We start from the raw sequence: 14,692 nt of genomic DNA, 5'->3' as shown, positions 1-14,692 counted from the left end.
ATATTCTTGTACATAGGAGCAGTATTATAGCAGTTATATTCTTGTACATAGGGGCAGTATTATAGTAGTTATATTCTTGTACATAGGGGCAGTATTATAGTAGTTATATTCTTGTACATAGGGGCAGTATTATAGTAGTTATATTCTTGTACATAGGGGCAGTATTATAGCAGTAATATTCTTGCACATAGGAGCAGTATTATAGTAGTTATATTCTTGTACATAGGGGCAGTATTATAGTAGTTATATTATTGTACATAGGGGCAGTATTATAGTAGTTATATTCTTGTACATAGGGAGCAGTATTATAGTAGTTATATTCTTGTACATAGGGGCAGTATTATAGTAGTTATATTCTTGTACATAGTGGGCAGTATTATAGCAGTTATATTCTTGTACATAGGAGCAGTATTATAGCAGTTATATTCTTGTACATAGGGGGTAGTATTATAGTAGTTATATTCTTGTATATAGGGGCAGTATTATAGTAGTTATATTCTTGTACATAGGAGCACTATTATAGTAGTTATATTATTGTACATAGGGACAGTATTATAGTAGTTATATTCTTGTACATAGGAGCAGTATTATAGCAGTTATATTCTGTACATGGGGGCAGTATTATAGTAGTTATATTCTTGTACATAGGGGCAGTATTATAGTAGTTATATTCTTGTACATAGGAGCAGTATTATAGTAGTTATATTCTTGTACATAGGGAGCAGTATTATAGTAGTTATATTCTTGTACATAGGGAGCAGTATTATAGTAGTTATATTCTTGTACATAGGAGCAGTATTATAGTAGTTATATTCTTGTACATAGGAGCAGTATTATAGCAGTTATATTCTTGTACATAGGAGCAGTATTATAGTAGCTATATCCTTGTACATAGGAGCAGTATTATAGTAGTTATATTTTTGTACATAGGAGCAGTATTATAGCAGTTATATTCTTGTACATAGGGGCAGTATTATAGTAGTTATATTCTTGTACACAGGAGCAGTATTATAGTAGTTATATTCTTGTACATAGGGGCAGTATTATAGTAGTTATATTCTTGTACACGGGGGCAGTCTTATAGTAGTTATATTCTTGTACATAGGGGCAGTATTATAGTAGTTATATTCTTGTACATAGGGGCAGTATTATAGTAGCTATATTCTTGTACATAGGAGCAGTATTATAGTAGTTATATTCTTGTATATAGGAGCAGTATTATAGTAGTTATATTCTTATACATAGTGGGCAGTATTATAGCAGTTATATTCTTGTATATAGGGGCAGTATTATAGTAGTTATATTCTTGTACATAGGGGGTAGTATTATAGTAGTTATATTCTTGTACATAGGGGGTAGTATTATAGTAGTTATATTCTTGTACATAGGAGCAGTATTATAGTAGTTATATTCTTGTATATAGGAGCAGTATTATAGTAGTTATATTCTTGTACATAGGGGGCTGTATTATAGTAGTTATATTCTTGTACATAGGAGCAGTATTATAGTAGTTATATTCTTGTACATAGGGGGCTGTATTATAGTAGTTATATTCTTGTACATAGGAGCAGTATTATAGTAGTTATATTCTTGTACATAGGGGCAGTATTATAGTAGTTATATTCTTGTACATAGGGGGCTGTATTATAGTAGTTATATTCTTGTACATAGGGGCAGTATTATAGTAGTTATATTCTTGTACATAGGAGCAGTATTATAGTAGTTATATTCTTGTACATAGGGGGCTGTATTATAGTAGTTATATTCTTGTACATAGGAGCAGTATTATAGTAGTTATATTCTTGTACATAGTGGGCAGTATTATAGCAGTTATATTCTTGTATATAGGAGCAGTATTATAGTAGTTATATTCTTGTACATAGGGGGCTGTATTATAGTAGTTATATTCTTGTACATAGGGGCAGTATTATAGTAGTTATATTCTTGTACATAGGAGCAGTATTATAGTAGTTATATTCTTGTACATAGGAGCAGTATTATAGCAGTTATATTCTTGTATATAGGAGCAGTATTATAGTAGTTATATTCTTGTACATAGGGGGCTGTATTATAGTAGTTATATTCTTGTATATAGGAGCAGTATTATAGTAGTTATATTCTTGTACATAGGAGCAGTATTATAATAGTTATATTCTTGTATATAGGAGCAGTATTATAGTAGTTATATTCTTGTACATAGGAGCAGTATTATAGTAGTTATATTCTTGTACATAGGAGCAGTATTATAGTAGTTATATTCTTGTACATAGGGGGCTGTATTATAGTAGTTATATTCTTGTACATAGGAGCAGTATTATAGTAGTTATATTCTTGTACATAGTGGGCAGTATTATAGCAGTTATATTCTTGTATATAGGAGCAGTATTATAGTAGTTATATTCTTGTACATAGGGGGCTGTATTATAGTAGTTATATTCTTGTACATAGGGGCAGTATTATAGTAGTTATATTCTTGTACATAGGAGCAGTATTATAGTAGTTATATTCTTGTACATAGGAGCAGTATTATAGCAGTTATACTCTTGTATATAGGAGGAGTATTATAGTAGGTATATTCCTGTATATAGGGACATTTATTTCCTTTGTGGTGTTCCTTTTTCTTCTTTTGTCCTTGTTTTGTCACATTTTGACCATATCTTTCCCTCTGTTCTGGAATGTACAGTGTCTAGGTGATGCTTTTCCCCCTCCCTCAGCTCTGGGGCTTACCTGTGATCATCCCCTTGTCCTTCCCCTATCACTACCTTGTTCCACTGCTGTATACACAATGGCGCTTTTGTCCGGTTGGGTTTTCCTTATCTGGAATTTCATTGCTCTTATCTATGTAAAGTTCTGTACTCCACCCACCCGCACTTCCTCCTCGCCAGCTGTACTGTCCTGTCCTAAGGAAACGTCCCCTGTGATCAGGATGAATCATTAACAAACCTGTCAGCAAAAAAAAAAAGAAAAAAAAATATTTTTTTTTTTGTCCACAACTTATGACGCTGGGGCCGCGCTACGGTCCACATACAATACCGCTCCAAACTTTGGACATACTTGTTCTTGCGATGTTTTTTGGTCCTTGTTTTTTTTTTTGGAATGTTCACGTTGTAGATTCAGACTGAGCAAAACCACAAAGGAAAACGTAAAGGAACATGAGTGACGCAGGCCAGAATATGTGGTGCACCTTAGATTCCTCACAGTGCCCCCCTTTTACTCTGATGACAGACTTGCGCCCTCTTTCCATTTCTCATCATTAGGTCAGCCTAGAATGGCTCCCAATGAGCGGTTGTCAAAGTGTGTTTTTTTGTTTGTTTGTTTCTTTTTAATCAATGGCTTTCAGAAAGTGTCTGTGACCATCAGGGCCCATGTAGTGCTCAGCCCTTTTCCACAACTGTTCTAAGCCAGAATATGGCGAGAACCACTCATCTAATTTTAAAGAAAAACCACCGGCCAGCATTCAAGACAAAAAGGTCAGTCAATTCAGAAAACTGCTAGAGCCTTGAAGGTATCCTCAAGTGCAATTATGAAAATTATCTAGTCATTGCGACGGAACTGTCTCTCATGATGACTGTCCCAGGAAAGAAAGGACCTAAGAATTACCTGTGCTGCAGAGGATAAGTTCATCTAAGTTTTTCGTAGCCTCAGAAAATGCGAACTGACAGCACCTCAAATCATGTACAGAAAGTAAATGGCAGCAACATTTCAACATCAACTGTCTAGAGGAGACTTAATCGTCAAATTGCTGCAAAGAAGAAAGTACCTAGAACTGCAGACAAGAGGAAGAGACTTATTTGGGCCAAGAACCACAAGGACAGGACGTTAGATCATAGGAAATCTGTGCTGTTCTCTGATGAGTCAAAATTTGAGATTTTTGGTACAAACCTCCATGTCTGAGACTCAAAAATGGCGAGTGGATGTTTTTTTGTGTGGTGCCCACTGTTGGGGAGGGTGTGATGGCGGCTTCCCAATTGGTTCGCACTTAGTAGGACCATTATTTGTTCCTAAAGGACAATGACCCAAAACACCTCCAGACTATGTAAGAAGGCGGCGTGGGATGGAAGCTGCATCAGGGGTCATTGTCTGGATCTTCAATGTGTAAATTCCAAAAGGAGCAAGGAACCCCGGTGAATGAACAGGGTCAAACATCTCACCGCTACTGTATACATTATCAGTGTATTGGTCTATTGAGCTGACGGTTTGCTACAGTGTGTCGGCCAGGGGTTCAGAGGTATAGGTCTCCTAAGGCACCTATACATGTAAGAGAAAACCTGGCCCGGTATCCATTGTCTGCTCCTCTGATCACTATTAAAGATTTATAGCCAGTTCTAGGATTACAGTGGATATAAAAAGTCTACACACCCCTGTTACAATTTAAAGTTTTTGCCATGTAATAAAATCCTACCAAGAATCGCTTCAGAACTTTTTTCCAGCTCTAATGACGCCCATAATCTGTGCAAATCCATTGAGAATCAAACTGAAATCTTTTCCGGTAGGAAAAAAAGTAATATGTGATTGCATAAGTCTGCACACCCTTACACTAATACTTTGTTGTCATCAACTGTGAATCTCTGGCAGCAGTCGGTGTTTTGGGGTCGGGGTCTGTCTTTGCGGCACATCTAGAATTTGTGATCTTTGCCCTCTCTTCCTTGGAGTAGCTCCACAGATTCCGGGGGCTTCTCCTGTGTACAGCGCCCTCATCAGGTCACCACAGATTGTCCCTTGGGTTCAGGTCTGGACTCTGACTCAGCCATTCCACAACTCTGATCTTCTTCTGGTGAGGCCATTCCACAACTCTCATCTTCTGGTGAGGCTGTTCTTTTGGTGATTTGGAAGGTGCTTAGGATCGTTATTCTGAAAGGTAAAATTCGTCTTCAGCTTTTTAGAAGAGGCCTGGAGGTTTTAATGCAAAAATTTACAGATGTTTGGGACTGTTCATAATTCCCTCCACCTTAACTAAAGCCCCAGTTTCAGCTGCTGAAAAACAACTCCAAAGCACAACACTGCCTCCACCATGCTTCACTGTGGGGATGATGATCTTCTGGTGATGCACAGTGTCGGCTTTGCACCCTTAGGAATTTTTTTGGCCATAAAGTTCCCCCTTGGTCTCATCAGAACATAACATGATTACTGCTTTTGTCAGAGTTAATGGACGCTTTGGTAAAACATAGTTCTTCTTTGTAAGGAAAGTCTTCCATCTTACCCACAGGCCGGACATATGAAGAATACAGCAGACTGTTGTCACGTACAGGACACAACCAGCAATGACCAAAAGTTCCTGCAGCTCCTTTAATGTTGCTGTCGGCCTTTTTCTGCCTATTGGGCTAATTTTCTTTTCTTATCAATTACTGAGGGACGTCCAGTTCTAGATAATGTCGCTGTTGTGAGAAATTTGAGCCACTTCTTGATGACGTTTTCACAATTTCCATGATATATCTAGTGTCCCTGACATGTTTTCTACCCTTCTCCTAACTGATAACTTTCGCCTATGAAATTCCTTTGCTGTGTTGTCGGCTGTTGTGACGTTTACTGTAAAATGCAACTAAGAAAATGTCAGGAAAATCCTCCTAGAACAGCAAAAGTTTCTAGGGGGTAATCTGAATCCGTGTAAATGATGGTGGCCGAGCACGGACTATTGTGTAACATGAGGGTAAATGTGACTGGCTAATTCTGAACACAGCCTCATCCCCAATTATAAGTGGGTGCTCACAATTATGCAACCACATTATTTTAGCTTTATTTCCACCTCCAAAATGATTTCAGACCTTGGGCGACATTAAAGGTGGAAAAAGATCTGAAATTATTTTTCTTAATAGGATTTTTTTTTTTATTTTTTATTTTTTACAAGACAAAACCTGCTATTACATCAGGGGTGTGTAGACTTTTTACATCCATTGTATACAGGTCTATACCCCTCACTGAAAAGGCAATAATGTATTTTCTCAGGATTTACAGTATAATATTTCCACAGCCAAGCGGGCAGGAGACGGGTGGTTTGGGCAGTCTGGGGACGTTCTGGAGGTTGGGGCAGATCCTTTTTTCTGGCGGTGTGACATTTTCTTGTATAGGACAGCGCACCCATCAGGACGTCTGACTTGCGTTGTGCTATTTCTTGCTGCCACCTGGTGGTCACGGAGTGGCACTGCACATTAATCAGGTGTCTGTTCCTTTAACTAATTTTCTATAGTTATAATCTGCTTTGCAAGAAGAGCATCTTTATAAACTCCTTTCATTTGTTTTGCACTGATCCTGGAAACCGTCTGCAAGCCTGCTGGGTTTGTAGTACAGCTCATTGGAGTAGTATTTTTCAGCACTGGGTGACTGACCCCAGACTTTAAATCACCAGCGTAAGTTCTGTGCAGACAATGATGAAGGAAGATTTCAGCTCTGAAGCCAACACCATTATGAGATGGGTTTTTCATGACCAGGTTCTCGGACACCCGGTTTTGGAGGATCACGTACCAGATGTTGCGATGATCGGGGAGTTTTCCAACACCACTGAACTGAAGAAGATGGTGCAGCTGGTGCTGGGGTGCGCCATCAGCTGTGACAAGAAGGAAGGTGAGCCATAGCTGGACATAGAAGGGAAGATTTGCCCCCAATTTTACCGGTCTAAATAGCGATCCCTGCAGTTTAACTCCTTAGAGGCTGTGGTCTCTGAGGACTTTGCACGAAAACGCTCCCAGTGTCAGCCCATCATCCTCCATGTCTGCCATATGCCATAGTCAGGATGTAATAGGCGACAGTAAATCACTGCATCAAATAAGTGGCATCTACTGTGCAGAGTAGAGAAGAGTCATTACCAACACTTCTTGCAGCTGTCATGTCCCAGCAGTCAGTGTGGAGGTGTTGGTAATGACGCACATCTCTGCTGAACTCTGCACAATAAATGCCAGCAATGGGATCATGGAGGAAAGCAGAGACTGCATGTGTCACAGGAGAAAGCCAATCTGACCTTTTTGGGGGCTTATCATTTTTTTTTTTTTTCTTCTGGCATGTCACGTGTTAGTCATGATTGGTCAACATAATGCAGGAGAAAAAGTACACTCCCCCAAGAGACGGGTCTGTGGTAGCGCCCCCTATGGTCGTAGCGTAAATGAGACTCTAAACTAGATGCCCACCACGTAAGGGGTATCTGCGCGCTCAAAAGAAACTGCACAACCAGTCGTGTGCTCCATTGCAAAATTCTATGAATTTTATAGATTTTCATAAATAAAGGCAAATCCTATATCCCTAAAGTTACCGCTAACCTAACAGACCATTTGTCATGGGGGGATACGTTTTTTTTTAAAATATATATATATTTGGCCTGGTTACTTATGTGTCGACCTGCAGTTAACCTGTCAGTAGTAAAAGCCTTAAAAAAATATATACCGTATAGATTTCCCTCCCCATTTCTTACCAGTAAAAAAGTTAGGTAAAAGTTTACAGATCTTGTTCAGGAGAAAAAAAATCGTCCTGGCCTTGTAGGGTTAAATGCCCCATGGCGGTGAGGATCCCGGAAGGCGTCTGCACGTTCGGCCCGCGCCTCCGGCATGTGACCGATATCAGGATCTGTGAAGTTTTATTGCATTTTGTGTTTGCTCAGAGCACATCCAGCAGATCATGACCCTGGGAGAGGCGGTGCAGCAGGCCGTCATGGAGTCCATACAGGAGGTAGGTGCCGCCGGCTGGAGGGTGCCACCCAAAGATGGCCGCGCCTAACGGACTATCCTTATCACTAATGCTCGGGGGATTAGCGATCGTGTTCAGGGGATCAGCATGGGCCAAGAGGGAAGGTGCCGTGCCCCCGGGTCACGGCATTGTGGTGTTTGGGGTCACTCGTGAGGTCCTGGGTAATTGGGTAGGGGGGATGCCCTCCATGAGGTCCTGGGGGGGGATGCGCCCGTGAGGTCCGGGGGGGGGCATGCGCCCGTGAGGTCCGGGGGGGGGCATGCGCCCGTGAGGTCCGGGGGGGGGGCATGCGCCCGTGAGGTCCTGGGGGGCATGCGCCCGTGAGGTCCTGGGGGGCATGCCCCGTGAGGTCCTGGGTGGCTGGGGGGCATGCGCCCGTGAGGTCCTGGGTGGCTGGGGGGCATGCGCCCGTGAGGTCCTGGGTGGCTGGGGGGCATGCGCCCGTGAGGTCCTGGGTGGCTGGGGACATGCGCCCGTGAGGTCCTGGGTGGCTGGGGACATGCGCCCGTGAGGTCCTGGGGGCATGTGCCCGTGAGGTCCTGGGTGGCTGGGGGGCATGCGCCCATGAGGTCCTGGGTGGTTGGGGGCATGCGCCCATGAGGTCCTGGGGGGCATGTGCCCGTGAGGTCCTGGGTGGTTGGGGGCATGCGCCCGTGAGGTCCTGGGGGGCATGTGCCCGTGAGGTCCTGGGTGGTTGGGGGCATGCGCCCGTGAGGTCCTGGGTGGTTGGGGGGGCATGTGCCCGTGAGGTCCTGGGTGGTTGGGGGCATGCGCCCGTGAGGTCCTGGGTGGCTGGGGGGGCATGCGCCCGTGAGGTCCTGGGGGGCATGTGCCCGTTTGGTCCTGGGTGGTTGGGGGCATGTTCCCGTGAGGTCCTGGGTGGTTGGGGGCATGCGCCCGTGAGGTCCTGGGTGGTTGGGGGCATGCGCCCGTGAGGTCGTGGGTGGTTGGGGGGCATGTGCCCGTGGGGTCCTGGGTGGTTGGGGGCATGCGCCCGTGAGGTCCTGGGTGGTTGGGGGCATGCGCCCGTGAGGTCCTGGGTGGCTGGGGGGGCATGCGCCCGTGAGGTCCTGGGGGGCATGTGCCCGTGAGGTCCTGGGTGGTTGGGGGCATGTTCCCGTGAGGTCCTGGGTGGTTGGGGGCATGCGCCCGTGAGGTCCTGGGGGGCATGCGCCCGTGAGGTCCTGGGGGGCATGCGCCCGTGAGGTCCTGGGTGGTTGGGGGGCATGCGCCCGTGAGGTCCTGGGGGGCATGCGCCCGTGAGGTCCTGGGTGGTTGGGGGCATGCGCCCGTGAGGTCCTGGGGGGCATGCGCCCGTGAGGTCCTGGGTGGTTGGGGGCATGCGCCCGTGAGGTCCTGGGTGGCTGGGGGGCATGTGCCCGTGAGGTCCTGGGTGGTTGGGGGCATGCGCCCGTGAGGTCCTGGGGGGCATGCGCCCGTGAGGTCCTGGGTGGTTGGGGGCATGCGCCCGTGAGGTCCTGGGTGGCTGGGGGGCATGTGCCCGTGAGGTCCTGGGTGGTTGGGGGCATGCGCCCGTGAGGTCCTGGGTGGCTGGGGGGCATGCGCCCGTGAGGTCCTGGGGGGCATGTGCCCGTGAGGTCCTGGGGGGCATGCGCCCGTGAGGTCCTGGGTGGTTGGGGGCATGTTCCCGTGAGGTCCAGGGTGGCTGGGGGGCATGCGCCCGTGAGGTCCTGGGTGGCTGGGGACTCGCCCGTGAGGTCCTGGGTGGCTGGGGACTCGCCCGTGAGGTCCTGGGTGGCTGGGGACTCGCCCGTGAGGTCCTGGGTGGCTGGGGACTCGCCCGTGAGGTTCTGTACCGCATGGCGGCTGTACTTGCTGACACTGTATTAACCCCTTCAGCTCCTGAGCAAGGAACCTACAGACGTTGTGACACATGACAGCTACGTCAACTACGACAGTCAGGTAAGTGGCCCCCGTGCGGCTCTGTGGCCCCGCGCTGCTTTATATCCCCTTTTTATTGGAAGCGTCCCCTCCATAATCCTCTCTATCTCCAGTGAGACTTGTAGTTCTGTATCCCACGACTCTCCGGCTCTTGTAGAACCACAACTCCCAGTATGCTAGGACATTCTGGAAGTTGTAATCCGCAGGTGAGGGGCACGTTACAGACCCCCGTGTCACCAGTGCAGCCCCACAATGCTTAGTGATGATACTGAACCAGCAGGGCACCGGGAAGCTGCAAGAAGCCTAATGTGTTGTTGCAGCTTTGGCTGTGACTGGAGTAGACCATGTGATAGACTTCCTCATCTTCCATTTTGTCTTCTTTCCTCCCAGTCCCGTAAATATTACTTCATCAGCGAGGACACGGATGAGAAGACGGGCATCCTGCACCGCTGCCACGAGCTGGAGCAGCAGGTACTGCCCTGCGGGGCGATGGCGCCTTCGCTGCTCGTTGCACTTGTTTGTGGTGATGGTGGCAGCGTATTCTGCATTTTTTGGGGATTATGGACCCCTGATGCTAAATATCCCGGGGGGTGTCATGGGTGACGTCACCATCTACCTCTGCATCTAGCATTTGCTGACGGTCTGCTGGGAGCCTCCACGCCGGGGCCGTCATTACTGTGAAATCCATTTTACACACCGTAGGGGTTGTCAGAGCCCCGTCCCTATGACAATCCTCATTGATCATCAAATTATAATCTTTCAATACCTGCACCCATAATGCAATCAGGATATTTTAAAGGGGAAGTTCCCTTTTTTTTTCCTATCGTCTGATGTGGCCCGTCCCCCGGCGTGGTCTCTGACCTGCAGACTCGGGGGGTGGTGGTAGTGGGCCGGGCATCTTCTAAACATGGCTCTTCACTGCGTGATTTCACCCTCTAAAAGGTTTTAAGCTGAGTTTGGTTTGGCATCCGGAGATGTTGGGTGAGTGTACTGCCTGCCTCGTACCCGCCGCCTCTAATCCTGACCCTTTATTTTATTGCATGCCAGCAATGCCTAACCCCGGGGCAATGCCCAGCTATCACAGTGCCAGGGATCGGCCGTGTCCCTGATACGCTCTGCCTGGTCTCCGCGCGCTTGTCTGCTGCCTGTGCCCCGTGTCGTCTGTGTGTCACTTATATATGTCTGGTGGGCAAAGGTGGGAGGGCGTCAGCGGTTACTAGAGATTGTGCCCACCTGCACAATGGCCGCACATATCCCCCCCCCCCCCCATCCTTACTGTCCGTGCAGGGTGGCCGCACATATCTCCCCCCCCCCCCCCCCCCCCCATCCTTACTGTCCGTGCAGGGTGGCCGCACATATCCCCCCCTGTCTTTACTGTCCGTGCAGGGTGGCCGCACATATCCCCCCCCGTCCTTACTGTCCGTGCAGGGTGGCCGCACATATCCCCCCCCCCCATCCTTACTGTCCGTGCAGGGTGGCCGCACATATCCCCCCCCCCCCCCCCCCCATCCTTACTGTCCGTGCAGGGTGGCCGCACATATTCCCCCGTCCTTACTGTCCGTGCAGGGTGGCCGCACATATCCCCCCGTCCTTACTGTCCGTGCAGGGTGGCTGCACATATACCCCCCCGTCCTTATTGTCCGTGCAGGGTGGCCGCACATATCCCCCTGTCCTTATTGTCCGTGTAGGGTGGCTGCACATATCCCCCCGTCCTTACTGTCCGTGCAGGGTGGCTGCACATATCCCCCCCCCCCCCCCCCCCCCCCCCGCGTCCTTACTGTCCGTGCAGGGTGGCCGCACATATCCCCCCGTCCTTATTGTCCGTGTAGGGTGGCTGCACATATCCCCCCCCCCATCCTTACTGTCCGTGCAGGGTGGCCACACATATCCCCCCCCCCAGTCCTTACTGTCCGTGCAGGGTGGCCGCACATATCCCCTCGTCCTTACTGTCCGTGCAGGGTGGCCGCACATATCCCCCCGTCCTTACTGTCCGTGCAGGGTGGCTGCACATATCCCCCCCCCGTCCTTACTGTCCGTGCAGGGTGGCTGCACATATCCCCCCCCCGTCCTTACTGTCCGTGCAGGGTGGCTGCACATATCCCCCCCCCCGTCCTTACTGTCCGTGCAGTTTGGCCGCACATATCCCCCCCTGTCTTTACTGTCCGTGCAGGGTGGATGCAAATATCCCCCCGTCCTTACTGTCCGTGCAGGGTGGCCGCACATATCCCCGTCCTTACTATCCGTGCAGGGTGGCCGCACATATCCCCCTGTCCTTACTGTCCGTGCAGGGTGGCCGCACATATCCCCCCCCGTCCTTACTGTCCGTGCAGGGTGGCCGCACATATCCCCCCCGTCCTTACTGTCCGTGCAGGGTGGCCGCACATATCCCCCCCCGTCCTTACTGTCCGTGCAGGGTGGCCGCACATATCCCCCCGTCCTTACTGTCCGTGCAGGGTGGATGCAAATATCCCCCCGTCCTTACTGTCCGTGCAGGGTGGCCGCACATATCCCCCCCGTCCTTACTGTCCGTGCAGGGTGGATGCAAATATCCCCCCGTCCTTACTGTCCGTGCAGGGTGGCCGCACATATCCCCCCCGTCCTTACTGTCCGTGCAGGGTGGCCGCACATATCCCCCCCCGTCCTTACTGTCCGTGCAGGGTGGCCGCACATATCCCCCCCCGTCCTTACTGTCCGTGCAGGGTGGCCGCACATATCCCCCCGTCCTTACTGTCCGTGCAGGGTGGATGCAAATATCCCCCCGTCCTTACTGTCCGTGCAGGGTGGATGCAAATATCCCCCCGTCCTTACTGTCCGTGCAGGGTGGCCGCACATATCCCCCCGTCCTTACCGTCCATGCAGGGTGGATGCACATATCCCCCCCTCGTCCTTACTGTCCGTGCAGGGTGGCTGCACATATACCCCCCCCGTCCTTGCTGTCCGTGCAGGGTGGCTGCACATATACCCCCCCGTCCTTACTGTCCGTGCAGGGTGGCTGCACATATACCCCCCCCGTCCTTACTGTCCGTGCAGGGTGGCTGCACATATACCCCCCCGTCCTTATTGTCCGTGCAGGGTGGCCGCACATATCCCCCTGTCCTTATTGTCCGTGTAGGGTGGCTGCACATATCCCCCCGTCCTTACTGTCCGTGCAGGGTGGCTGCACATATCCCCCCCCGCGTCCTTACTGTCCGTGCAGGGTCGCCGCACATATCCCCCTGTCCTTATTGTCCGTGTAGGGTGGCTGCACATATCCCCCCGTCCTTACTGTCCGTGCAGGGTGGCTGCACATATCCCCCCCCCCCCCCCCAGTCCTTACTGTCCGTGCAGGGTGGCCGCACATATCCCCCCGTCCTTATTGTCCGTGTAGGGTGGCTGCACATATCCCCCCCCGTCCTTACTGTCCGTGCAGGGTGGCCACACATATCCCCCCCCCCAGTCCTTACTGTCCGTGCAGGGTGGCCGCACATATCCCCTCGTCCTTACTGTCCGTGCAGGGTGGCCGCACATATCCCCCCGTCCTTACTGTCCGTGCAGGGTGGCTGCACATATCCCCCCCCCCCCCCCCCCCCCGTCCTTACTGTCCGTGCAGGGTGGCTGCACATATCCCCCCCCCCCCCCCCCGTCCTTACTGTCCGTGCAGGGTGGATGCAAATATCCCCCCGTCCTTACTGTCCGTGCAGGGTGGCCGCACATATCCCCGTCCTTACTATCCGTGCAGGGTGGCCGCACATATCCCCCTGTCCTTACTGTCCGTGCAGGGTGGCCGCACATATCCCCCCCCCGTCCTTACTGTCCGTGCAGGGTGGCCGCACATATCCCCCCCGTCCTTACTGTCCGTGCAGGGTGGCCGCACATATCCCCCCCCGTCCTTACTGTCCGTGCAGGGTGGCCGCACATATCCCCCCCCGTCCTTACTGTCCGTGCAGGGTGGCCGCACATATCCCCCCGTCCTTACTGTCCGTGCAGGGTGGATGCAAATATCCCCCCCGTCCTTACTGTCCGTGCAGGGTGGATGCAAATATCCCCCCGTCCTTACTGTCCGTGCAGGGTGGCCGCACATATCCCCCCCGTCCTTACTGTCCGTGCAGGGTGGCCGCACATATCCCCCCCCGTCCTTACTGTCCGTGCAGGGTGGCCGCACATATCCCCCCGTCCTTACTGTCCGTGCAGGGTGGATGCAAATATCCCCCCGTCCTTACTGTCCGTGCAGGGTGGATGCAAATATCCCCCCGTCCTTACTGTCCGTGCAGGGTGGCCGCACATATCCCCCCCATCCTTACTATCAGTGCAGGGTGGCCGCACATATCCCCCCCCCCCCCCCCAGTCCTTACTGTCCGTGCAGGGTGGCCAAACATATCCCCCCGTCCTTACTGTCCGTGCAGGGTGGCTGCACATATACCCCCCCGTCCTTACTGTCCGTGCAGGGTGGCTGCACATATACCCCCCCGTCCTTACTGTCCGTGCAGGGTGGCTGCACATATACCCCCCCCCGTCCTTACTGTCCGTGCAGGGTGGCTGCACATATACCCCCCCGTCTTTATTGTCCGTGCAGGGTGGCCGCACATATCCCCCTGTCCTTATTGTCCGTGTAGGGTGGCTGCACATATCCCCCCCGTCCTTACTGTCCGTGCAGGGTGGCTGCACATATCCCCCCCCCCCCCCCCCCCGCGTCCTTACTGTCCGTGCAGGGTCGCCGCACATATCCCCCCGTCCTTACTGTCCGTGCAGGGTGGCTGCACATATACCCCCCCGTCCTTACTGTCCGTGCAGGGTGGCTGCACATATACCCCCCCGTCCTTACTGTCCGTGCAGGGTGGCTGCACATATACCCCCCCCCGTCCTTACTGTCCGTGCAGGGTGGCTGCACATATACCCCCCCGTCTTTATTGTCCGTGCAGGGTGGCCGCACATATCCCCCTGTCCTTATTGTCCGTGTAGGGTGGCTGCACATATCCCCCCCGTCCTTACTGTCCGTGCAGGGTGGCTGCACATATCCCCCCCCCCCCCCCCCCCCGCGTCCTTACTGTCCGTGCAGGGTCGCCGCACATATCCCCCTGTCCTTATTGTCCGTGTAGGGTGGCTGCACATATCCCCCCGTCCTTACTGTCCGTGCAGGGTG

General features: G+C 51.0%; 1 protein-coding gene across 4 annotated transcripts in view; it reads left to right on the top strand.

Moving 5' to 3' along the window:
• The window catches only part of HOOK2 (hook microtubule tethering protein 2), a 62,352-nt gene that overhangs the window by 34,493 nt on the left and 13,167 nt on the right, over nt 1–14,692 (top strand). For all 4 annotated transcript variants that reach the window (XM_077261885.1, XM_077261882.1, XM_077261881.1 and 1 more), the window contains exons 5-8: nt 6,426–6,558; nt 7,586–7,653; nt 9,532–9,594; nt 9,964–10,044. In XM_077261885.1, the coding sequence (XP_077118000.1) occupies nt 6,426–6,558; nt 7,586–7,653; nt 9,532–9,594; nt 9,964–10,044 (345 nt within the window). The remainder of the gene's footprint in view (nt 1–6,425; nt 6,559–7,585; nt 7,654–9,531; nt 9,595–9,963; nt 10,045–14,692) is intronic.

Source organism: Ranitomeya variabilis, chromosome 5 (genome assembly GCF_051348905.1).
Source record: "Ranitomeya variabilis isolate aRanVar5 chromosome 5, aRanVar5.hap1, whole genome shotgun sequence".
NCBI lineage: Eukaryota > Metazoa > Chordata > Amphibia > Anura > Dendrobatidae > Ranitomeya > Ranitomeya variabilis.
Note: the sequence above shows the minus strand (reverse complement) of the source record. Positions and strands in the feature narration are given on the sequence as shown.